The sequence below is a fragment of the Geospiza fortis genome, unplaced genomic scaffold (genome assembly GCF_000277835.1).
Source record: "Geospiza fortis unplaced genomic scaffold, GeoFor_1.0 scaffold54, whole genome shotgun sequence".
NCBI lineage: Eukaryota > Metazoa > Chordata > Aves > Passeriformes > Thraupidae > Geospiza > Geospiza fortis.
In genome coordinates this window covers 1036562-1063568 of record NW_005054301.1, presented here as the reverse complement: position 1 = coordinate 1063568, position 27007 = coordinate 1036562, and the positions used below count along the sequence as shown (strand labels likewise).

Sequence of the window (27007 nt, the reverse complement as noted above, 5' to 3'; positions counted from 1 at the left end):
AGCCACATATTGGGTGTTTATGGAATGTAGATAAAACTTAGAGAGCAGTCTCTCCTGCTGGGATAATAACAATCACATATCAGCTTTTCATTAAAGGAAAAGAATTAGTCAACAGTGTGCTTGGCCAATCTTCTCAAGTCCAGCATGGGCATGTGTGACTCATATCTTTCTGCTCAGTGCAAAGCTTTGGTGAGTGGCTTTTTTTTAGAGAGACTATCTTTAACTAGCCAAAGCTGAATGCCAGAGTATGCCTGGTAAAACTGTATAAGGGGAAATGGCAATTCATCACAGGGCACAAACTGTGCAGACAGAAAGATGCTACCACCAGTGCTAGAGCAATAAATCTTTACCTGAATCCTATCAAAGGGTTTAAGCATCATCCTGATGAGATTCTTCTTTTTTGCTTTTGCTATGAGAGAGCACTCATGACTTGAAACTGATTCAGAGAAAAATTATTGTGTGAAACAAATTCTAAGACCAGCGTGGCTCCTTCTTGCACCAAAATTTTCTTATGAATCCTTAAAAAGAGCACACACACACAAAAAAAAAAGAGAACTGAGAAAGTCATTTGGCAACAGATATAATGAAGAGGAAAGTTCTTTTCTAAGCAGTAATGTCTCAAGAACAATACTGATTCATTGTAGTGTGGGAAACATCTACGTTTTTTGATATACGTCCAGTTACCCTGTGATATACAGTTACCCTGTGATATGTCTTCTAAGAGTGTGATGACCAAATGCCACAAGGCCTTCTCAGAAATGTAGCATAGACCTAATAAATACATAAATAATCCAACATTTCTTTGACATTTATTGACTTCCCAGGGGCTTGTGGAATATGAAAGACCAGAATTTTAAGCAGTGTTGCCTTGTGTAGTTGAAAGGCAAAAGATTGAAGGATTTTGTTTACCTGTAGTCGGAGATGCAGAGAGAATATTAGAAGCTGAAAGTGGAGGAGAAGTAGCTACTGAACTTGTTCTGAAGCCAGAGATAAAACGGGTTTAGATCTCTGACACAGAGAGCAGAGGACCATGAGTTAAACCTCATCTGTCAGAATAAGCTAGGCTTGATGTTTAATATTCATATTCCATAAAAGAAGAATTTAGGGTTGGGCACAGTTCAAGATGCCTTCTCATGTCAGAGTACCTGAGATTTCTCCTTTGACCAGTTTATTAAGGTATGGATACTGCCACAACCCTTCAGTGTAGAATCAGGAAAAAGAGTTTTTACTCCCTACTACTTGACCTCCCTCCCCAGCCCATCAAATATATAAGACAGTGGTAAATGGGAAACATATTTTGCCATTATTCAGGTATTTATTCAGTCTTTCTACAAGATGCTTCTTCCAATTGGCTTATAAGGTGCTCAGTTTGGAAAAGAAGAAATGTACTGAAGAGGATTTTATGAAGCAAAACTAGCTTTATTGGTGATAGCTGATCCAATATTGTGCTGTTTGCTTAAAATGTATTGTTGCTGTAAGCAACACACTGAATTGCAAAACTATAACTGCAAATAGTTTATATGTCTGTGGGTGTACACATCAGCAACAAAGCAGAATGCAAAGTTGTTGGAATAGCTCAAACTCTAATTCTGCTATCATGCTTGCAGAGCTTGATTTACTGTTTTAATAGGGTGTCTTCTCTATGCTGGAGCTGTCTTAAGCATCATTAAAATCCTAAAATTTGTTGCCAGCTAAGAACATACATATGTTTTTACAACAGCTCATCTCAAATATCATAACTCATCTGACAACAATTGTAAACTAGCATAAGATGAGGCTGACTCCTGAGTCAAGCCTCCTGTATCCCCCCCCAAAGTAGCAATCAGCCTCAACAATATGGAAAAACAGACTGTCAGTTTAATTTCCAGGACTAAAGCACAGAGAACAAGGGTCCAGATCCATTCCCACTGACTCGACTGCCAGGCTGTGGGTTGCTCTGATATGAGTTCTTCTTTCTTCTATCTGAAAAATCCTGCTCTGCTCTGGAATGGTAATATGTACTTCTAAAATCAGCATTTCAAAGGGCTGTCCATGTTTACCATGAAATACTCATAGGAAATCATGCCTGAAATCACTTGTTTTGGTGCTTTTGGATAGGGGGGTGTGCCAGATACACCCAGTGGATTTAACAAAGAGTAACACTGAAAAAGGTTCCTCTAAGTTCTTATGCTTCTCAAGCACAAGAAAATCCAGGGAAATTATTGGGTTAGGGTTATCTCACTTTTGCACATTGTTTTTTGTGAACTAGTGTGGCTTCTCAGTCTGAATTCTTCACCAAGTGAGTTGTAAGGACAGATTGCACAAATTAAGCCTAACCAGAGACCAGGGAACTGATCTGCAGAAGGGCTTACTACCCTCAGCGCCTGCTGAAGGTCACCCCTGCCTTCACTCTCCGTGGGAGCTAGCTCCATCCCTCGCTTAAAACATCCTACAGCTAGCTCAGGTTGCTGCTCAGCCAGCTACTCCCTTGGCCCAGGGGCTGACACAAGCCCTGCTCCTGGTGTGGTGTTTTCCACACTACAGCCCTCAGAAGCGTTTGCTCTGCCGAGTGCTACGCGCAGCTTTCTGAGGCATCGGATTGTAGTTCTGTTCTCTTACTAGAACTCTTCCTCCTCCTCCTCAGCTTCACTGCTCTGTGCTCTGCATTACAGCCCAGGGCAGCCCGAGCTCCCACAGTGCTGCTGCACCAGGCCCAAACAGCTGGATTTTCATTCCTGGTGGGGAATCCAGCAACAGGAGCTCCCACCAGCAACTGGCAAGAACAGATTTACACCAGCATCCTGCCCAGGCTCCTCCCTCTCTCGCAGGAGCTAAAGGCTCTGTCTTAAAAAATTCACTCACTAAATAATGCAGGAGGAGCTGTTCAAAATTTTCCAAAACATTGCTAACAGGCTGCCAAGCTGCATGCCTGCCCTGGTTATACAAAGCACAGTCATCCTGGTGTTATCCTGCTGGCTGAGACAGGGCCCTGTTACTCATCTGCTCCAAAGATATTTGCAAAGAACCACTGTCCCCAACAGGCCACGTACCTTGGGATCTCTCTTTCAGTTTCTTGCATATCCTTCACTTATCCAAGCACGTTTTTTGGTAAGCAATTTGCCTTCAAAGCACTGTGGGTGAAAGGGAAAACCTGTCAAAGTTTCAGCAACCACATTTCTTTCTCACTTTTGCACAAGAGACTAAAGTTATAGCAAGGAAAAGCAAAATGAAAACCTGAGATGTTCCTGAAGATCACTTTCTGTCAGAGCAAACAAGGAAAAGAGACATGACCCTGAGGCACAGAGCACCTAAAGGCCTGTAAAAACAACCAGAGGAACTTCATAAAGCAAACAGACAAAGAAATACCCAGACAGTATTAAGATTATAAACCAATAATCAAAATTTCTCTAGTTTTTCAAAAAAGACATTACCTCTCACTAGATAGAGGGGCATGACATTCCCACAGAAAGCATTATCTTCTTCTCCCACAGAAACTCACATTAAATACTGGTCTTAGGAGCCACATAAGACAAAGACAAATAAGCACCAAAGTCCTTGCCTTGTGCAGTCTCCCCACCCCACATATGATATATCCACCCATTAAAGAGCAAACCTCAGGGATGCCTTACATAAAAACAGGACTACAGAACAGCCTCCACCTCAGTTTCACACATCCTCTAGTTATTGCAACAATCTCTGTCAAAATCAGAAACATTTCTCACTTTGTTTCCCAGAAGACAAGGCATAGTGATACTTTTTCCTGTCAGGATCTTGTATCTTTGTTTTAATTTACACAAAGACTTTCTGCTTCCCAGTCCCTGCATACATCCAGGTAGGCTCTTTCTAGAATAATGCCAAAGGTACAGAAAGAAAACCAGGGAGCCCATAACTAAGGATTTCCTTGAGTAAGGTGTTGCTGGAGAGGCTGAGCTGAGATAGCCCACACTGATGTGCAGAGTTGTGCTGCCTGACCATGGGGGTCTGTGAGGGACAGGGAAGGACATCACCTCAAGAAGCCTGGGGCTTAATTCAGAGTGAAAGCAAATAGCAAATAGCTGGCTATTAACCTACAGCACATAAAGCTTTTGAAAACCTGGCATGAGGGAGTGAATTGCTTTCCCAGTGATCACTGCTCATTTACCTCTCCCATATTTCAGATTATGATGTTCTGAGATGCTTGCTAATGGACAAACCCATCCTCCCTTTCTGCTTTCACACTGTTGACCTCTTTCTTTTCATAAGTTTCTCGATCACCCCAAAGTCAGTCAGTTCCAAGTCCAGACATGATCTTTGTATCCCCCCTTCACATGTTTACAGGGCTGCTGCCTTTCCTTGTCTCCAGAGCCCTTTGAGCAAAGGACTGCCTTGCTCAAGTCTAAGCTGGATGACAATTCCTCTCAGTACAAATCTGCTGCTTCCTTCTCACAGTCTCCATCCCTTGCAGCTGCTCAAGCTATCAATTTCATATTTTAAAACTTCAGCAGAAAAATGAGCCCCACACCTCAGAAAACCTCAGACTGCTGGGAAATAACCATCTTGCAGCTGTACACTGTAAAAAGCTCCTGCACAGCATTCTCCTCCACTGGAGTCTGGGGTTTCACCCTGTGATCCCACCTGCACATGAGCACAGCTCTCCCAGACAGCCTCAGAGCTCACACAGCTGCACACAGCTCACACGGAGACCTTCTGACAGTGGGGCTGGGGCATGGCAGAAGCTTTTAGGATATAGGCTGTAGCAGTGAAGAGCAAACTCATTGTACTCTAAAAATAATCACTGCAGATCCTTTCTTAGTTTGAACAAGAGTTTAAAATTACCAAGACTCACACAAAAGCTATGCCACTGGCAGCAATTAGAAATTGGCTTTTTCTTCATCTAATGGTTTAGATCCAGACAAACCACTGTAGGTAATAGACACTTTACAAAGCATTTGGGGTTTTGTAGGTTAATCTGCTTTAAGGCAATGCAAAATTATTAAATGAGGAATTAGAATTCCTTGTAAGGGAAGCCTTGAGTTTTGTGCACAGAAGGCCGCCCGTAGTCTCAGCCTTATCTTTCTTCTCAAGCAAAGCTGCCTTCATTCCTCGTTTTTCATGGCTCAGGGAGGCTGGCCCCAAAGCCCGCAAGGCGGCTGTTTCTGTAGCCATGCTTCCACTGCCATCTAGTGCCTCCAGCACAGACTGCAAGGGCCCCTTTTGCTTTACGAACTTGTCACAAAAGATAAAAAGTCCTAAGGTTCATGTCAAACCTCAATTTTTCATTCGGAAACCAATCTTTGTGATACCACTATAGATTTTTTTTTTCCGAGAACAGATCAGACTTGCTGTAATGAGGTGGGGTTTTTTTGCAGCCTGAAGTATGAGCTAGCCCTCCTGACTGTCTGGGCCGAGTGGTGATTTCAAATACCGTGTCAGTCACACTCAGTGAACTGGAATAGCATTGTTGTTTATCTGGTTTTGGTTAGGACTGAGAGACTTTTCACAGGACACAGAGGAGAAGAAGTAGCTATAGTCACCCAATAATGCGAGCAGTGTTCATTAGCTTCAGGAAAACACTGAGGAAATGTGACTGCAGATGGAAAACTGGACTTGGCCTTGTTTTTCTCTCATGCCATTCTGCTCTTTTGCTGGGTACAACTTACATCATTTTTTTCAGCAGAAAAGGAGAGAGCCTGGACATGAGACCATATTATGAACTCAGGTTTTTACAGATGCAATAACAGTCCTCCTGCCTTTTTAAGTCATATTAAATACACAGGGACGGATCCAACTCTGAGAAGACACTATGTAAGCTTTACATCATTACACTTTGTGTTTCTCTATCAAACAAAGCCATTTCCAAGCTATCCTGCTCATCTCTATTCTACTGGCCCCACTAGGAAGGCAACTCTGAAGCACAGCATGTTTCCTTACCTTTTCCAGATCTCCTTGCAGGGAGTGGGCAGCTGTTAGTGATGTTATGTTTCAACTCACTGATTCCACCACTCTTGCCTGTTTTTTCTCTACTGTGAGACTGTTGGACTATGAACCCACAGGGTTCCAGTGTACACAGAATCAATGGAGTCCTTTTCAAAACTCTTGAAGAGACCCCCACTCATAGTGTGACTATCCTTAGGTAGAGCATTATCCCTGTTCTATGCAGACACAAAGAACAAAAAAGGCAGCATGTTCAGTGGCAGATTGAAATTAAAATAAAGTCATTCCTTCCAGTCCCCTACCACCTCTAACACAGAGCAGAGGCACACCCTCAGCAGATTGTTCTCAGGGCTGTCATTTCCTCACAATTTCAACAGGAAGTGACACTGAGGTGTTAATCAGTGTTGTCCCCACTAACACATTAAGTCTTTGTAGGAAGGAAGTTAAAGCAGCAGCTCTGTTTCTACTGAGGTCTACTAAGCAAGAGTGCTCAGTGCCATGGTATTCCTGTGTGCTTCCTCATGAGGAAACTGAGGCACATGAAATGATCCTAGGAACAACGCTAGGAGGTACTCCAGACCTCCATCCACCACTCATTTAAAGCTCTGATAACTGTAGTAAATTTAAATTTATTAAAAAACCCAAATACCAGGAGCACTATACACAATGCTCCATAATCACTTAAAATCAGAAGAGTACATTTTGAAAACTCAGTATATACACAAATTCATTGTATTCTGATTTCTGAGCACTGTCCCAACAGAGAGAAACCTAAACAGAGACTCTCTAGAGCATGAAACACATATTTCTGTCATTTGCAGTAGAATATTTGCATGGTGTTGAGGTCCTTGCAGATTAAAGCGGGATGTGGCCCACCATCTTTTGAAGTGGTAGAATCGGGGAGAAAAAGACATTTCAGTTACAAAATGCAAGGCTAAAAGACCAAAGGGCAGAAAACGCCATCACACTTAGAATGAGCATGTTACTGTAGAAGAAACTAGCTACTTTTTCAGGGAAACTGCCCTCTGAAATGACTGAGTACAGATAACTAATGCCGGCAGAAGTCTTCAAAGGCATCTGAGGATGCAGTGTAGGCTCATCAGGGAGGTTGCTGAACACAGAATTACTGTAATCAAGTTTTGATGTAATAAAAGCAACCAAGTACCCTTTCTGCATGAAGCTTCTTGAAGAAAAAAATAAAAAAAATTAAAAACAACAAAGAAACATGGTTCAAAGGAAAAGAAAGAAAATCCTCCAGACTATTACATTCCAGGGCCTGATTGTATAAAAAAAGTGATCAAAAACCTGCCTGGCTTCCAGGAGGCTGAGCTCCACAGAGAAGGTACAGAAGATTGGCATTTATCATTCCCAAGTCACCATGTCACACAGAATAAAAACACCCACCTTCAATCACTGAGGATGTTACCCAGGTAGCCACCCTACATGGCACTGGAGAATGTGTGGGAGAAAGGAAAAATACAAGTAAGGTGACTTGTGCCTTGGGGGCTATAACACCACAAGAAATTTTAGATGTCTAGGTGGCCCTTCTGCTACCTCCTTGCAGAGCCGGTTTAGATTAATTTTATTTATTGTAAAAATCAAGAGATGTGACAGTATTCAGATTCAGCACAAGAAAAATATAATTAGCTGCAATACTGAGGTAAAAAGATTCAACTGTTCAAAAGATGAAGATTGTTGCATTTTCATGTGGCTAAGTATTTGTTTGAGAAGCATTCACCATTTTAAAAGTACAATCAGGAATGCAAAATGAAATCAAGATACATACTGAATGTATTTACATATGGGGAGGCTGGATTTTTTTTGTGAAGATTTATTAGAACTAACATTTAGGAAAAAAGATTTGTATCATACTATGGTATTTGAAATGAGTTTCCCATGTGAAGCAACACCATAAAAGAAACTCCCACTGGCTTGGGAAGTGGGTGTTCACAGTTGATGTATCTGTATGAAAGCATTCATCTAATCAAAGTATTTTGTTTCTCAAGGTAGAATCACAGGTGTTTCATGAAGGGCTCAGTCCATCCTGCAAGTAAACACTAGAGCTCAATAAACACAAGATACATTCTGCAGTAGCAACCTTGCTTTTATCATGAATTGGGAAGAAAAGTTGAATGATCTCCCTGCATCCCTTACACAGATCATAAACAAAAGCAATGATGCTGTTTGTCCCCAAATCCATAGAATAGCCATCTACAAAAGAGAAGTGGAAGCTCTGCCACCCTTTTGTCTCAGCACTCTACTAAGGCAGGTCCTAAAAACGTACAGTCTGTCTAGCAAGGAGATGGGCTGAATGATCAACAGGGTATTCTCAGCCTCCTCCATCAGGTACAGGCTTGCCCTGCTGCAATGAGCATGTTCCATATAACGCTGGCAAAACAATTGATTTAGGACAAAGTATCAGCTGGGCTGCAAGAAAAAAAAAGTTAAGCTGAACCATTAAACAGCAATCTCAGACTGAACAGGAAACAGGCAGCTCATGCCAGAGACATTGTGGATCCCAGTGAAGCTTTACAGATCTCTGCACCGAGCCATTTGTGTGCACCTCTGTTCAGCACAAAACCTGCCTGATCTCTGGCCAGTGAACACTACCATTTACTGCTCCCACTACAAGAGCAATCACATCAGAAGGGAATAGGGACATCCTTAACAGGATTTGCTCTTAGCCATTGCCAGCTGCTCTTTCAAATGACTGTTAACACTATATAATCAAGCTAAGAGGCTACAGAGTCACTCCTGAGTGATCTCAGATTGGCCAATGTACAAAAAACTTCCCAAAAACTTGGAAGTGGGAGTGGCAGTAACAGAGAAATATTTGTCTTCTGTTTTCCATAAAGTTCTGCTGCTAGGCTCACAGGGAAGAAATCTTCTGCAACCAGGAGAGGGATTGAGTCACACCTCACAGACGTGCCTTTCAGCTGCATAACCTGTTCTTATGTTTTCTAACCTTTTCTGATTCCACTGTTTTTGGGAAACAGCAGTGCCTATGATTAGCTAAACAACATTTGCTTTTTAGCAACAATGAAGTCTTGTGTTCTCTATAGGCATTTTAACTGAATCATTGTCCATGGGAAACAGTAAGGAAGATGGCTGTGTTTTCCAGCAGTAACTGAACAAAGGAAGCCAAGCTAAATCCAGATTGTTCTTTGCTTTTCCCTGCACTATTTGGGAACATGTGTGCAGTTGGGGGGGGGTTTTGTTGGTGATGCTGTTTTGGTTTTTTTAAATAGTCATTTTGTTGTTACCTCCTCCATTTTGGACCATGAAGGATTCCCAGACCATAGCTGCATAACATTAGAATAATATTACACGCTAGGTTTAGTTTCCTCTTGCATACCCTGAAGTTAATTCTGTACTGAGATACCCCCTACAACAGTAATATCTTTGAAATGCCTCTGTGAGCACAGTAAAACCAAAGATTACTGTTTTCCTGCACTAAGTGAAGTCAAACTCAGTCAGGTACACTTGATACCAAGAGAAAAGGCATTTTTAAAAAAAATAAAAGTCAACACCCCAACAAATACTTTTAGGATACTTTCATGTCTGCTTTCCTGAGACATGTGTAAGTTTAGCCTGGGGTACACAAAAGTAAGAGTGAGGTTTAATGCACTCATTGCAAAGTTACCAGGAGCCCCTGACAAAATTGGTGTTGGGTTGTGTGTCTGTTTCTAACCTTATCCAAACGTAATTCCTTGAGGGGAAAACCAGAGTTTCACAGTTGTTTGTCTTAGCCACTATGAAAACCACAGAGAAGTATCTTGGCACACAGCAAAAGCTTGGCTACACTGCTGCAGCACACTTTTTCCTCTCCTCAATTACTAGGGGCCTTTTGGGCTTTTTTTAGAACACAAGTTCTAGAAACACAACCCTTATTGTTTCAGCAACACTTGGGCATAAATGGAAGGAGCACAGCAAGAGGAATTTGCTCATGCTGCCTTTTCAACGCACACTACACTCAAAATTCTAAAAAAGCTACCTGATGATTCCACTACCAGCCTAGGAAGCCTTCAAAACTAGAGGGTTTTTACAACCTGCCTGTCTGCCACTCCCAGCATGTGCTAGACTTCTATGAATGTAGTACTTACAAAGGGTTTAAAAACAAACAAAACCAAAGCACAAACAAAAACCCAAAAAAAAGAAAGAAAAAAAAAAAAAAAAACACACAAAAACCAACCAAACAAAAATACCAAAACATCAAAGAGAGGATAATAAAGTCTCCAAGTGCTGTCCCTCTTTGGCCATACCACTGAAATAAGACAGCTATAATTATGATTGTTAAATTCATAATACCCACTCCCCTCCAGAAAATGGACTCTGGATAGAAACTTCAGGTAAACCAATGAAAATTTATAAAGTGAAAAGAAACAACCTGCTGCTATGATGCAGTAAAACTGATTCTATAAGGCAAAAGCAAACCACTACCACTCCAAATCAAATCTGGAAGCAGAAATTTAGTTTTGATACAGAGATACAAGGAGGCAGCTGCAAAAGGAGCCTAAAGAGTCTCCTGTAATTTTAAAGCAAAGGAGTCCTAGTGTTTTGCATGAGTTTGAAAATCCCAGAACTGCTCAAATCTAACCTGAAAGGTGGGGTGGCAGAGAAGGGATAGAATTGATTTTGATACAGTGTTTGTGTAGGTGGTAGCACAGAGCTGGAAGGCAATAATTCCAGGGTAAGCCATATCTACTGGTACAATGGGAACCGGGAAACATAACTAGCTCTATGGAATTTCTCCCTTCCATGTAAAATCAAACCCTAAAGTTTAAGTTTAGCTTAAAGAAAATAATGTGTTTGAAGACAGATTCAAAAGGATATTCAAAATAAAGAAGCCTTTAAACCACAGAAGTACATCCTTAAAACACTGTCTCTTTCCAAACCTAGAAACTTTCAGCTAAATCTCACATGACCTTAGTACTCAGCAGTTTTGCATCACTGGTCCTCAAATACAATTTAATTCCCTTCACTAAATTTAAAAAAATCCAAATCAAAAAACCAGAAAGAAGCAAAATGTATATTTCTATAAGAAAATCATTTCGTCAATAGCACAAGTCCTAATGCATATGGATTTCGAGATATTTTTAATAAGGACTGGTTGGCTATACTCTTCCAATCCAATTAAGTTAATGTCAAGCATATTTATCAGAAATCACAATGAAAAAATTGTCAGCTTTCTTGCTGGAGAAAAACAAGACCCATTTTACAGAAGCATTCTGCACAAATAAAGCGTTTTTAAGTGGTTTATTTGTCCATTTGGAATGATTAGCATTTATAATCAACAACATAAATCCACCCCTCAGTGAAAAGCCCGACAGCTTGTTATTGCCAAACATATTACAGTCTACTGAAGGGTGAAGAATTACAGACATATAAAGATGAATAACATTATGTCACCATTAAATCACTTACTCTGTTCATAACACTTTAATCCTCCAACATTGTAAATTAAGATTAGGGGGAAAAAATCAACATTTCCAGTGATAAAATACATAATGTTTAGTACACAATATAACAGTATAGTGTATTACACTAGTGCATTAGAAAGTTAAAAACACGGACAGCTCCTTTGGAATAACTGCATCGTTGCTGATCTCTCTGCTTGCAGCCACAGAAGCTACCAGGAAGTCTCCAAGAAGCATCCAACTTCAGAAATCCATCACAGCTAAAATAATTTATTCTGAGATTATTATACTCATATTACCTGAATATGAGGACCTAAAATCAAATTCTTTCACATGTGGAGTGACCAGCGACATTCCATAGGAAATCAAGCAAGCAATGAACAGATCTGCATCCATATTTGAAAATTACATGGAAAATTGCCTTTCCTTTTTCACCCACTTAAGTAAACAGTTACTTAACATTTGGAAGTCTTCTACTAGAGTTTTAAAGTTTAGTGGTTTAAGCCATTTTTCAAGGTTACTGGCATGTATGAAATTTCCAAGTATGAATAAGTAGTATCAATATAACAGCTAAAAGACATAACATTTTTACTTACTAGAGACAGAATTTTAAGAACTCTTCTCCAAAAATGAAAATGGAAGATCACCTTTATAAAAATTTTCCAGGAATGATCTATATAACATTAACTTTATATTAGATGACAACTTCAAAGACTGAATTTAACAATTATTGGAATCAGCCTTCAAAATAAAGGGGACCAGAACAATAATCTCTATAAATCGAACTACACTGAAAATCTTTTTCTCCAGATGTTGCCTGCTACAAATGGCCTCATACAGCTATTAGAGCCTTATCAAGTATGTGGAACAACTTGCTTGTCAATTAAACAGGATGTGAATGTGAAAAGTAGATGGACACAGGAAGTACATTTCATTAAGGGAATGGACATCATCTTCCTTCAAACTGACCAACAACAAACAAGAAAAATTCTGGAGCAAATTGAACTGCAAATGGGTGTGAGGAAAAACCCATTCAGTACCTCATGTTCTCAATTAATTGCTTTTTTTATAACACAGTAACTTGGGGGAAAAAATAAAATGAAGCAACAGCTAAATAGAATCCCTCCATTCCCAAAGATCTGAATTATCCTCTGAACTTCACTCCACGATACTGAGGAAAAGTTTAAAAAAAGATACTCTTGTGTCATTACCACTGTTTGGCACACTAAACAATTCCCTCTGGGTCCACCAACTGTTATATACCTTTTAATCAGTTTGCAAGCACTTAAAGGCAAAGACCACTTTTTTTTTAAATTTCTTTTATACCAGGAAGTGATAGTATCCATATCTTCTCTGTGCCACAGTAATATAATAAACTAAATATCATTGTTAGGCTTTAATTATTTTCTGTTCAAAGCTCTAAACCTATCAAAAGAGAGACATGTTTGCCCAAGTTTCTAGGAACAAAAGGCCAGTTTCCACATGTGACCTGACATGGAAATACCCATGATGCAATGTTTTTACTCTTTGTACTATGCAAAAAACCCCACAATATTATCATCAACAAACTGTAAGTTATGGTATCTTTTCGTCCATTTCAACCCTTTCAGTGGAAAGAGGAGGTAGATTAGAAATAAGCCACATGCTGTACTCCCTGATCAGTCATAAGGCACATTTCCATTCCACTGAAAATAGGATATATTTTAGGGCTGGCAATGAAAGCTGAAAGATGTAATCAAATGCATTTGGAGAACTGCAATGTCTAGTCACAGACTGTAGCAAAAAAAACAGACAAAACATATTTTTTTTACTATAGGAAGTCTAGGTACTTTATCCAAATGAAATTTGAGAATGATAGACCTACAAAAGTATGAGGCCCACTGGCTCATAAGGCTTACTGGCATTTAATTCTTTCTTTCACAGTGAAAGCAATGGACGTAATAGAGAAGTCTTAAAAAATGCAGCTTAGGATGAATCTGTCTTCTGTTAACTTCTAAAGTTATCTTAGAAGTGAGCTGGTAAGTTAAGATGTTGTTATTAAAAGATATTTAAATCCAAAAATTTGTTTTCATCATTACCTTGAACTAAAATTTACCCCCAAAAACTGAAGGGCAAAAATCCCACAGCAATAGGGGATAAAGCTACAATCATGTTGATATCTACTCAAGTAAACCTTTAACAAATACCACGGACTGAATCCAGACTCTTTGCCAAGAGATCAATCACAGTTTAGCCCTCATCTCTCCTCCAGTTTGACTTGGCTCTTATTCAAAGTAACACGAGAACCAGGTTCTCCAAATGCCAAAGCCACCTCAGCAAGCTTCAATGTGAAAGTTGTCAAACTGTGCAAACTCAAAGGAGCGAGTTCCGAGGGCAGCCCAGCCATTCCCTGGTTTGGAAATGGTGACATTCTCCCAGAGAGGATAACCATTTAACAGTCCTGAGGCAGAGTTGCCCTGTCAAAAAAAGGAAAATGTTAGCTTTGTAAAATCCAAGTTCTGTGTAGACACCGAGCCTGCTAACATGGGAGATAAGACAAAGCAGAAGGATGTCAAGTCAACTTTCAACTACATTTCACACATTTTTCATGCAAAGATGCATCTAAATATTGTATAGAGTCCTCTGGTGTCTATCAGCTCTGTGGAATAGATCTAATGCCTTTATAGTGAACACACTAAAGGCTCCTCTTCTCCTACTCACAGCTTTGCTAACTCAGGGTAGAACCTGGAGTGTAAACTGGTTTTCCTCTTCCTTGTATCAGACTCTTTCAAAACAGCCCAACTTTCTTAAGGTGCTATGATACACTTGGCACTGCTACTGCAGAATGAGGCAGAAGTCAAAAGTAAAGAAAGATGTAATTTAGTAATTAAGCTGAAATAAAGAGGAGACAGGAGAACTTTCAAGTATTACTCAAGCCACTTCAAGACACAAAACAGTTTCAAGAAAAATTACAATTTATCTTTTGTGTGTTCCACTTAACAGTAGTAACAGTATTTAGAAAAAAGTGCTTCAGTTTACTTGTATTTCTTAATCTGAAAGACAATTATAGACACAGGTAAAAGCAAAGAATGTCTTTCAAGGAGTCAGTGGGAGAATTATTTAAAGAAGGCTCTGTACAAAGACATAGTATGCTGCATCAAGCCATAAGAGGTTCAAAATATTTAATAATGTAGATGGAAGTTAGAAGCATTGTCATTTTGAAATTACCCACACTGTTTTGAGTTTTAAGTGATTAATGTTCATCTTCAGTAACCAAATGTCTTGGCCCATTTTACAGATGGCAACCATTGTCGTAAATGTAGCTGTACGAAAGCCAAAACCAAACTTCATCTATTTCAGTGAATGCCTTAGGGGCAAGTGTCCCTTTGTCTCCAAATGTGACAGTACAGGAGACAAAAAACAGCTTCTAATACTCAGTGGCATTCTAGCATGAAGGACTTGGTGCATAATTTTAAGAGTTACCTTCAGTAGTAAAAATCCCCAGCCAAGATTCCCCACATTTGAAGCCAGCTGGAGTTGCAAAGGTTACATTAGACAAAGGGATTAGGCATTCAGAAGAGGAACTTAAAGCCTTTTAGGTACTTGCACCAATGACACACCATCAAAGCACACAGGGATATTTAAAGTACAGTTTGGGGCTGCTTTCCTCCCCAAGTCACTATGGTTAAAAAAGGTGAAGTGGAAGGGAAGGACAAAATTGCAGACAGGCTTCTCATTAGCTGCAGCCCATTTATACAGTAGCACAATGCCTGTGCTCTTCCAACACAGTAGAGAAGGAACTCAGCTCATCTGAGTTTCCCAGTCCTTTATTAGCTCCACATACAAGGCCTTAGCCTGCAAAAGGAACTGGTGAGAGACAGATTTGTTACACAGGCTACCTTAGTATTTTACTGACTATCCTAAGAACAGGAAGCCAGGCCATCATCTTTCCATCAGATTAAGTAAGAGACTTGCCTCTCTGACCCTTCTACCTCCAGCTTTCAATTCAGCTTTCCAGTTATTTTCCATACCTTCTACAGATTCTCAAGATCTCTTTTACAATACAGGCAGCAGAACTTGGTAGTGCATTTTAATACTAGTTCAATGTAACAGACATTGTTTCTGGTTTTGATAGGGTAAACTAATATAAGTACACCATCAATAGTATAGCACAGCTTTGTCTAAACTATTTAGGACTGGAAGTTTCATAACTGCTTTTCTAGCTTTTTTCCTGTGTCCTTACCTGAATGTTGAGAGTGAGTGTGTGCCATGCATTATCCCGGACACCAGCAAGTCCCTTCATTAATATTTCTTTTCCAGCTGCAAAACACGCTTAAGTTAGCAAAGTGTTACTTCAGCTCTTTGCTGAAACTGATAAATACTAAGCCAGCAAAAGGATAATAATATCTATTTTCCAGAAGTGTTCAGATTTGACATTTTACCAATTTCAGTTGCAGCATGGAAGGCTTAATATGCAAACCCAGACTCTGCACTATCAGTACATTCTCCTATTTTGCCAGAACTGCTTTGTCACTGAAATCCTCAATGCTCTTGGCAATTTGGCAGGAGATGAGGATTCACTCTATGAAGAGTACAGGTTCATGAAGTGTGACAGTAGCTATTGCTCTGCTCATTCTATAGACCTTCTTGTTTATTTATTGCCTGTAACAATTTTAAATCACAGGGTTTCAGTTGCCACACTATTGCGTTGCTTAGTTCTACCCAAAATTTAAGCTGAGCAAAAATGGGGTGTGAATGACACCTGGAGGGAAGATGAAGACCTGAAAAAAATTAAGTGCTGCAAGTCTTCATTTATTCAGTAGACAGTTTTTACTGCAACATAATTTAACATTCAGACTCCCTTCTAGAAAAATATAAAGATGACTGAAAATAGCTGTACAGAAAAAATTATCATATTGTGTAACAAGAGTCTCAGCTTGAAATAATGGGGTGATTGATCAAAATCCACTCATTTCATCTAGGAAAAATTACTTCTGACAGCCTGGGAAACTAATCAGGTAATGTTGTTAGGTCTTATTACAAATAGAAAATTGAGTCGATCCTAAGCACAAGTATGTATTTCCATACAGCTGTGACTTAAGTTTTTATGGAATTATACATTGCAAAGTTTTCCTAGGGAGCAGTGATATGTTAAGAGAAGCTATGTTAAAACCATTGTTATTCTACCTGTCTATGGTAGAAGTGGAAAGGAACACAGAGACACACACAAAAAATATATCCTGTCAGATATATTGTAGATCTAGAATCTACATTTGACTCACCATAAACTATTGAAAATTTTAATTCATACTCCTGAAGGGATAGGAAATGCATTTAAACAACTAAATAGGCCAGTGCCTTTCAAGTGCTCTACAGATGAACACACATGAATGTTAACATCACGAATAGAACTCCAGTGAGCTACACTAACAGGAGGATGCATAATTTGAGGAAACAGGAGGCCACTTATGATCATCACTTAAGCCAGATGTAAGTACAGTGACTTGAACTGCTCTCTAAGAAAAGCCATTTCATGTCAATCGGGATTTTCCTCATGCATAGTTTAAGAATACAGGTCAAATCTTTCTGTAACTAATATTGGATCAGAGTATTTATAAAAAGCAAAATAGTTCATATTTTCTAGTGTAAAGCAGACATTGTCAGTGAAAAAACAAAAACACCAGAAAGCTGAGCCTGAGAAATGGGCCAGCCAGCAGCCTTCAGATGCTTTCTCCACATATGAAATGTGGCCATCATTAGAACCAATAGGTTAAATTCATAGTAATGACAAATGAACTATAAAATCTGAATGTTACCTATTTTTATCAAAGTTATCAAAATGACATGTCCATATGCCAGCATCCCCTTTTGCAAAGAACTGCTCACCTAGGTCACTAGTGACTCTGTAGGTGCCATCTGCAAAAACCCAGAAGAAAACTCCTTTGGAATCTCTCACATATATCCCACCATTGTCAACTCTTCCTGCAATAAACACTCCTCCATCACGAGGTTTTTCTATGTAGATGTCACAAGTGACTGTCATGTTTACCCTGTAAGAGAAGATTAGTGTTTTAACAAGGAAGAAATCCATGTTTTCAAATAGGCAGTATTAGAAATTATTTGATTTCCTGAGATTATACTCCAGCTCAACAGTAAAGCACTGTGTTATGCATGCAATGAGAGCTGTAAAGAAGAATAAAGCAAAGTAATCAAACAGAACCATCAAATAGTACCCAGAAAATTTACACAACTTCCTCCTCCTCAGAGCTGCAATACAAGGCTCTTAGCCATAAAATTTTTTTCCCTCTATTAATGGATCTACATCCCACATCTGAAAGCACTTGTAATACAGATACAGCCACAAGGTCATTTACTTAAGAAGTAATAGTTATAATTATTTACAGAATGTGAAAAGACTCTCTGTGACAGCATCTCAGCTGATTACTGAATTGGAGAATATCTATTCTAGCAACTTTTCTTCTCACTTCTAACAGAGTTTCATTCTGAGTTTTCATTCTAATGTAATGCTCCAGAGTCCTGAATATATAGTCATTACACAAAAAAGATTACTTTCTTGCCTTGCCATTTATCAAAAAAGAGACCCCCACATTTCCCTTAAGCCATTATAAAGAGACTCAAGGCAATACAGCAATAATTACATAGTAATACTTTCAGAATATATCCAGGTTCAATAAAACATCAGAGAAAAACACTAACAAATTCATGATAAGAGAGCAAAAAGCTTTCACACACACAAGTTTAAAATCCAAACAATCCTGAAATTGAATCATGACAAATTTCCACCGACAACTGAAGTAAAGTATCATCCTATGGAGAAATTTAATGCAAGATTGGCTCAGAATTTCAATAGCAGGCGTTCATTGTTGAAAATATCAGCCAGGGACAAGTTGAGTCTTAAACTGAGGATGAAGCAAGCAAACTTGAGGGCCTGAAATTGAGGGCTAGCATTATAAAAAGTTACAGACCAATAAAACTTGAATAATAAACTGAATATTCAGGAAGCAAGCTTGGTTTTGAAAGGAAGATGAGGACTCAGAAAGAAACTGAACCAAAACAAAACAATAGAAGTTTTTAGCAATCTCAGTACAGTACTTTAAAAATATGTCCTATGTAGCTGCTATAGGAATCACTGAGTATAATTTACTCCATGAGGGAAAGTTGATTATAGGGAGAATATGAGACTTTTCTTGACAGAGGGCTGCAAAATAAAACATCAGATAACTGAAGAACAACCTCCAAGTACAAGAGGGTGGTATTCTTCCAGGCTTTGGAAGTGATTCAATCACATCTCCAGGCCTGAAATTAGAAGTGTGAAGCAAGTTCTGAAAAAGCATTTGCCAGATCAACGATCTAATTAAAGTGAAAAAAAACCTGACAAAACTGCTATTTTAAAAAATGTATCAAAAGAATTTAGGCTATGCCTCTAAGCACAAAAGAAAGTTTTTAGCATGAAGCTTATTATTACTATTAAAATCATAATTAGTTAACAGGCTCTTTCCCAAATGCTTATTAATTTAAAATAAACATTATTCTAAAATACGCTGCTTGATTCTGAATTACCATCATTGTAGCTCCTAGTAATTTTTTAGTTCCTAGAAAGAATTACAATTGTAACCATACTTTAATCAAAGCAGTAAACCTCAGTTACTTTCAACCAGAAATAAAAGTGGTTGAAGCAGGATTAGCATCAAATCCACACAATTCTAGGAACTGCTCAGAAGATGGCAGTCTGCAACAAGTACAATTGAATTATAAATGAAATAGTCTGAGAGTTAGGAGACTGATCAAACTCCTAACAAATAACTCAAAACTATGTAATTCAAAATTAATCCTTTTCCTGGTCCAATTTAACAAAAAAGAAACACAGGGCACACATTGGTGTTTCTAGTATGCCAACTCAGATCCATTAGTGTAAAAAATTAGCTTGAACAAATATGCTCAGAAGGGCATAAGCAAAAAAAAAACCAAAACATTCTAAGACAGTATAGCATTAGGCTAAATAATTATGAAATGTGGTTGAGTCCCCATCCTTTAGGAGTCATTTATACAGCTGACCTTTGGCCCTGAGCAGGGCTCAATGATTTTTAGAAGTGCCTAAATAATCATTCCTACATGTCTACAGAGAATCTGAAGGCAAAAGCGAAAGATCTCTGTCCAAGAGATATGAAGCTTGAGACAAATTAACTGATCACTGCTCACACTGGTGAGGAGAACATTTCCCCAAATGTCACTACAAAATAATATTTACATACCACTTAAAATTTCCTATGACACTGATGGTCTGGTCTGCATCAGAAACCCAAGTGATGGGCCGCTGAACCACCACCTGGCGGAGTGTGAACACATGATCTCCTGGGTCAGAAGCATTTACAAAGTATTCAAATACACCCGTCTGATCTGCAAAATTTGGGGCTTCACTGAAAGGTGGATTACCTGTTCAGAAAATAAAATAAACATCAACTCTAAAACACTATTTTTCTTTGGTGTACTTGTTTACAGAAATTTCTCCTGAAAATTTTCTCCAGATTTTTGACTTGCTATATCAAAACAGCCCCCAAAATTGAAGTTTTTAAGCAGACACTGGTTTTTAAGCAAATACATGAACACCAGGTATGACATTAAATTAAATCACAGAATCACAGAATCACAGAATTTCTAGGTTGGAAGAGACCTTTAAGATCATCGAGTCCAACCCATCTTCTAACACCTCAACTAGATCATGGAACCAAGTGCCAGATCCAGTCTTTTTTTAAACACATCAAGGGATGGTGACTCCACCACCTCATTGCAAGAGTAAGGTGTACACTCATACAGGTGTAAGTTTTTGGAAAAACAGGTATAAATGAACAAAAACAAAATAGATCTTCAGGCTACCTCATGTAGATGATTCAAGTAACATAACTTATTGCCTTCCTACATTACAATTATATCTGTTTGTGAATGGAGTTTTTGGAAAAGAGAATTCTGGCTTACGTATATTGAAATCATCACTGTAAATGGAAGGAAAGGGCTGAGGAGGAGGCGGCTCTGGGTAACCACATTTCCATCCTGTCTTGAGTGTGGTTAAAGTGTAGACTTCATCCACATTCAGATCTAAAGAAAATCTTCCCCTCCATACCTGGAATTGAAGAAAGCTCAAGCTGCAAAAGTTAAGAACTAAATGACAAAATACCCAAGCTCCTGAAGTCAAGATCCTCTGAAGTCCTGATTTAAGGCAAAATTCTTGCCTCAGAATTTAAATATCTCTGGGGTATTTTTAAAACTACTTTTCCCCAAACTTGTTATTACCTCCAGGTACACTTGTACACAGCCAGTAAAACTGCAGTCAAACAGCCTTAAAACACACCCTAAATATGCAGCTTAAGCATGAAAGTTGAGGAGTTTCACCAAAGAGGGAAGTCACACCTGAAACTGCAGAGGGACTGATAATTAAAACTGATCAATTTACCTGTAAAGGATGGAGTTGCTGGAAAAGACTGGAGTTTCCAGATTCAAAATCAAGTCTAGAATGCCACACTTGAAGGGTTTGCACCATATACTACAATGGAACACACCACACAACTTAAAACACAGCAACAGCAAAATAAATAACCTTGAATATTCAACTTGACAAATACCAGTCCTCTATGGGTGTCTAATTTTTGTTACTTTAAAGCTGTTGATCACATTAGAGGCCACAATTTTATTCAGCTAATCACTACATATGCCTTACATTTTTATAGATTATACATCAGTAAGGCATTGCCCTAACAGGCCCTAATGTTGCTTATAAAGACAGAAAGCACTGCAAACACAGACACAATCTTTAGCTTCTCTATCATCTACAATACACCTTGGATAAAAGCTCTCTTCGAGAAGTAACCAGACTAAAATAATATCCCACAAGTTTCACTTTTATGAGGCCTTCAGTCTAGTTGCTAGATCTTTGATTTTAATTTTTGAGCAAAGTATTTTGCTTACATGTCTCCAGCCTTCTGCAATACTCAGCTCTGCATATAAACTATATTAGTTATCAGATTCTGATCTCACCTAACCCCTATAATTTCTTTTCAGTTACTAACATCAACAACAAAGCAAGCGACCTAGAGCTTGATTTGGATAAGCCATCTGATACTTCCCTAAAAGGGAGCTGTGTATCCAAATTGACACTCAGCTACTTTTCCTAAGTGAACCATTTTATTGTCAAAAGTATCATCCAAATTATCTCCTCCTAAAGAAAATTATTGCCACCAAAAAATCAAAATCAAATTCTAAATAAGTAACTGTCAAATTCTGAGAAGGAATCATCTGAATCAACTAACAATGATTCCTTCCAATTTAGACTGTGAAAGTATTGTTCACATTTCAGAGGGAAATATACTTTAGTGAGATTAAAAAATAGAATAAACAAATTAATAACTAGGAGAGTCTCAGAATATCTCTTCACAGGATGCAACAAAACCTACAATATAAAATCAACTACAGCTATTCCCCTGAAAATTAACTGATAACTAGAAAGGCCATGGCTGTGCCAGCCCAACAAACCATGTCAGCATGTCAGAGCACCCAGCCTTGTAATATATTCTAAAGAAAAATGTAGTTGCATTTCTGTCCCATTAAATTTCTTCTTCAATATACAGATGATTAGACTGAGAGGCAGCAATTCTACAATTTCAGTTATGACATTGCAACCTGCGATACTGACTTGCATGTATTTGATTATGAATGGCAATTCATTTTACAAACATGATCAAACGTATTCAAGTTTTACTTACAAATGACCCTCTGAGGTAGAAAGTTGCTCTCTGAGGTATGACATTGAAATTTGGCAATGGAGGCCTGATACATTTAGAGTGATTATGACTCTGAAGAAAAAAAACAAATGTAACAGAAGAGACACACATTACTGGAATGCAACACATGGCAACATTAATGAAAAACCTACAACATAGAATTGAAATTAAAAGAGAAATAATTTATTTCACTGCTATCTTAATAGCTGCACTTGCAGTAGTTTAATCATTTTATTCCAAATACAGATTTTAAGAAAGCACATGATATAACTTCCTCCCAGTGTGTCATGCAATTAAAGCTAATGTCTAATAAAAAGATAAAGAGGGCATATACATTGGCCTCCAGGAAGTCTCAATAAGGTATTTTAAGTTCTGATAGAAAAAACAGCCTCTAGTGAACTCACTAATAAAGCTACAGGTATCAAAGAACATTCACAGATATTGAACTACATAAATCAAGACAGGTTCTTCATAACAAAACATCTCCTGTAACTTTTCCAGTCCACTGGAATTGCTGATGCACATACCATAGTTTCAATGATGATGGTAAGGTTCCCTAGGCCATCTGTTAGAGCTACAAAACTGCCACCTCCTTCTAAGTGTCCATCCACTTGCAAGTATGACCAGCCTGGCTGAGTAAACTGTGTGGTATGTGCTGAGACAAAAATTAGAATACAATAATTAATTAATAGGAACGGTAACATTTGTAGGCTTAACTAAATTTCTTTCTCATACGTGCTGACAAAACTGAAACCTTATTTGGGGAAGAAAATAATAGAACTTTCAAAACAAAATTTACCTATATAAGAGGAAATATTAAAGAATTCTACTGTGGGAAAATTAAAAATATCAATGCTGTGGCAGACAAAACAGTAAAAGTGATAGCAATTATTTAGACATTAAGCACAAATAATATACAGTAATCATGTCCATTCCATTTGAATATTCATCGCAGTTTAGATTTTCCCAAGTCTTTTTTTTCTTTAAATAAAGAAAACATTTCTTTTTTAACAAATAAATGGCAGGGAAAGCACAGATGGGCAACTTCACGAGGTATAACTAAATAAATAGGGTTTTCAGAAAGTAAGTGAAACTATCAAAGAAGAATATGACCAAGATCATGACAATCCTGAGCAATATGGACATAGGAACAACTGCTCAGCTGTTCTATTCATGGGAACCTGCAGCCAGTTTTGCTTTAATGCTTTTACAAATATAGATAACTAGCAGAAGAACAAAAATTAAAGCATTTGTCTTGCTCCTCCTTCATGGCACTGCATACTCTACAGAACTGCAGCAAAGACAGTAAAATATTACAGGACTACAAAGTAGCCAGTGAATCCATGTGTCCACAGACACTACATGAACATGCTTCCCTTTCCCAAGCTCAAGAAAATGCTGATTTACACAAGCCAAGAACGTCAAGCAGGAAAAGAATACAAAGGTTCTTTGTTCCACTTTTGCAAACTGAGAAGTACCAAATGGAATTGATTGATACTTAAAGATTAAAAATAAAAAAGGGAAAGGAAATAGGAAAGCATATTAACCTTTACGGGCACTTCAGATCAAAATATTTCAATACTAACAGCTAGAAAGGCAGTAGCTTATTACTTTCTGATACAGCTAAAGTTCAAGAGTAAATATTTCCCTTGCAATTATATCTTTCTGCTTGCTATTGAAATGAGATTATTTTCTTCTCTCTTAATGCGTTCACAAAACTTTCCACAAATCTACCTCAATTTGGTACAAAAAATAATCCACATAAAACCACTAAATAAGTAAATGCCTCGTAAAATACAGTGATGTTTGGTGTCAGATCACCAACTTATAACTGCAAGATTTTCACCTGTAATCCAGATAGGAGATTCAACTTTATAGTGGCCACTCCACGGCTCCTGTGCTGTCATTAATGCGCATCGACCAAAGGGCAGCTCCTCATAATAACTAGCCACCAGGTTCCATGCAATTGTTCTAGAAGAAAAACAGGTGTTTTCTCCATTCATATGGGTAGTATTAGATTAACTTAGTACAAGAATCCATTTGTCCTTTTTCTCCAGCATACAATGAAAACAATTTGGGGGGTGGAGGGAATATCTTCCCCACGAAGGAAACTCGCAGGAGAGGAAAATAAAGCAAATCAGCAAATCAGTGTTGAGAACTTCTTCCAAAAGAGGTGGTAAATTCTCTGGCTAGAGCACCACAAAAAGTTTTACATTAAAAGAAACATGTATTGAGGGTAAAGACTCCCTTTGTTTGAGGTTTTTTACTGTTCTGAAGAGAAAAAATTTTGTTAGCAAAGTCTACAGCTTTTTGCTGAGTGTTGTTTCATTGAGGTTTTTGTCATTGCTTGGTTATTTCTGTGCATGATAGTAGTTTTGGGTGGAGCTTTGTAGGGAAGCAGTTAAGTACCACAAAAAATCTTTATCCATATAAGTAACAAACAAAAAACAACTTTAACCAGCCATCCTCAAGGAGTATTTGCTCCATCCTGACAAGGATAATCACTTCACGCACTTTGATTTGGGTTTCATTGAAAACGCTTTGCAAAGATTTTAAACTTAAAGACCTCTGAGCCTTAAGGATGGAAATACAGCTTAACAGAGCAGTTAAGCAAAAGGCAAAAGCTGTCAATCAGTTTTGCTATTGCATCCAGGTGCATACAAAGGCCTCATTCTAAAGTCACTGCCACAGACTTATCACGCTATAGATACACACAGAAGAGATCCTGGAAGTCTACAAAAACATGATCATAAAATAAACAACTGTTGAATTGTAAATTCAACTTGCTCACATCAAACTTGTTCTGTTGATTTCAAACTTAGAAAGAAAAGTAGGAAACTCAACTTCAAAGGAAACAAACTTAGCAGAAAGATAAGCTGCCTTTCGTCAGAAAAGTTTTGTTTTCAGTATACAAGCCAAGATAACTTCACTGTTGGACATCTGGACTTAGAACTGTTCTACAATAATTTATAAATACATCACATATGCCTCACTGTTAGGCTGCAAAAGAAATGGGCATATATAATTTGAAAGGGCTTGGAAAAATATAAAAACAATGGGAAAAAAATTGCCCCAAATTAAGATATTAAGATATTAAAGTATGTGAGGATTAAGAAGCAAGCAGAATGATCAGGAATTCATGCAGGAAATAGTCACCTGTTTGAAAATTTCAGCTTGCAGAGAAGACAGAAGATTTGTAGGAACCAAGTGACTAAAGAAATTTCCCTTTACAAGTATTAGTGATTTTTCCTGCATTCCATATGAAGCGACAAGATTTCTCTTTATTTTTCCAAAATGAAGTTACAAAGCATCTAAAAGCTTTGAACAATTTTGCTCACATGTTGATGCCTACATTTTGTTTAATCAAACTTTTCCTTTCAGATTACCAGTTGCTGCACCAGAAACATCAAACTTTATTTTCTATTCTTTTCTAAAACTGAGTTGTGGAATTTCCCAGTAAAGAGAACATTTTTTTTTACAGTTTTCAGTTTGGAAAGAAAATGTGCAGAAAACAGTAAATTTATCATGCATGTTTAAGAATGGATTCTGCGAAAGAAGTTGTATGGAAAAACTAGATAATTACATCTGTAATTATCTGTTTAACTGAAGGCAATCTGATAAAGACCTTAAGAAAAATATGATACATTAGTTTTATTGTTATTTTCCTCCAATGTCACCTCTTCTTAAGAACATTCTCTTTTTAATAATTATACTCAATCTCAAAGGCATCTGAAAGTAACTGCATAAACCCACTGCATAAACTGCATAACCCCATCAAGTGCTGGGGAATAAGAATACATTGAAACTTGTGGGACTTCTACTCCAGAAAGAGGTCAGAACAGCAGACTTCCTATTTTACAATATCTGAATTCAGACCACATTGGGGCGACTTTCAGTTTACCTGTTTTCTCACCAGAGCAGATGGATGTGTTATACAGCACTTTAAACAATTCTTACACCCCGTGTTGTGAAAGCAAGCAACAGTGCCCAACACTTACGCGGTCATGTTTCCATTCACGTAGTTCTGGTTCAGGATCCGAGCCCAGCAGCCTGCACCAACATCATTATTGAAAGTACTATAATCTTCTGATGACCACAGTTTCTTCCCAGTTAATATGGCATTTTGTACTGTTTTTGTCCCAGGATAGTGAGCCCTACACAATATTTTGAAAAGAAAGAGCACTTAGTACAAGGAGAAAATCAAAGTTTGGAAGTACATATAGAAGCAGTGATTCACTTCCTTCAAACTGAAAATGAAAAAATTTCTTTGGAATACTACAAGTGGAATACAAGAAAATTGAACAAGGGGGAGCCATAACATTCCAGAGCTTATTGTATTTACATTAGTAGATTATTTCTTCTGCTACATGATAGCATTTAGTTAAACTTAGATTTACAGATGCCATGCAATTTTCACAGCTTGCTAAAGCAAATCTCTGTCCTGAAATTGAGCTTGAAGATGGTAATTACCATAATGTGCTGAATAGAGAAAATACATGCTAACTCACACTATCCTAAACAAAACTATAAATAATGTAAAACCAACAGTAAGATACAGCACTAGGCATTATGCTAAGAATTTAGCTGCATGAAAGTCTTAGAACGAAACATGAACTTGACTGATTTTGTACATCTTTTTTAATAAACTCAGGTTTCAAAAAAACAAGCTAGTTGGACTAGAGAAGTTACAAGGTGTAAACTGATAATAGTTGAAACATATAATGATAGCTAATTTTCCTTTTAAGGTCCTCCTTAGTATGAGGAGAGATCTCTTCTTCCAATGGAGACTTTGATTATACTCAATCACAGCACTGACCCAAGGTGCAAGGTTTGCTGACTGAAATAAAACCTTTCAAACCACTTGCAGAAAACAGGGTTGTGATTTTCCTCACTTAGCACATTCATTGAACATACTTAATATATACA

General features: G+C 38.0%; 1 protein-coding gene across 1 annotated transcript in view; it reads right to left on the bottom strand.

Moving 5' to 3' along the window:
* Nucleotides 1-11132: 11132 nt before the first annotated feature.
* GALC (galactosylceramidase) overlaps nucleotides 11133-27007 on the bottom strand; it is a 32953-nt gene continuing 17078 nt past the window's right edge. The window contains exons 10-19 of the mRNA XM_014310523.2: nucleotides 26080-26235; nucleotides 23928-24052; nucleotides 22609-22736; nucleotides 22064-22153; nucleotides 20758-20847; nucleotides 20283-20427; nucleotides 19562-19742; nucleotides 17175-17338; nucleotides 15532-15608; nucleotides 11133-13765 (exon numbers count right to left, since the gene is read on the bottom strand). Coding sequence (XP_014165998.1) covers nucleotides 13622-13765; nucleotides 15532-15608; nucleotides 17175-17338; nucleotides 19562-19742; nucleotides 20283-20427; nucleotides 20758-20847; nucleotides 22064-22153; nucleotides 22609-22736; nucleotides 23928-24052; nucleotides 26080-26235 — 1300 coding nt within the window. The 3' untranslated portion in view covers nucleotides 11133-13621. The remainder of the gene's footprint in view (nucleotides 13766-15531; nucleotides 15609-17174; nucleotides 17339-19561; nucleotides 19743-20282; nucleotides 20428-20757; nucleotides 20848-22063; nucleotides 22154-22608; nucleotides 22737-23927; nucleotides 24053-26079; nucleotides 26236-27007) is intronic.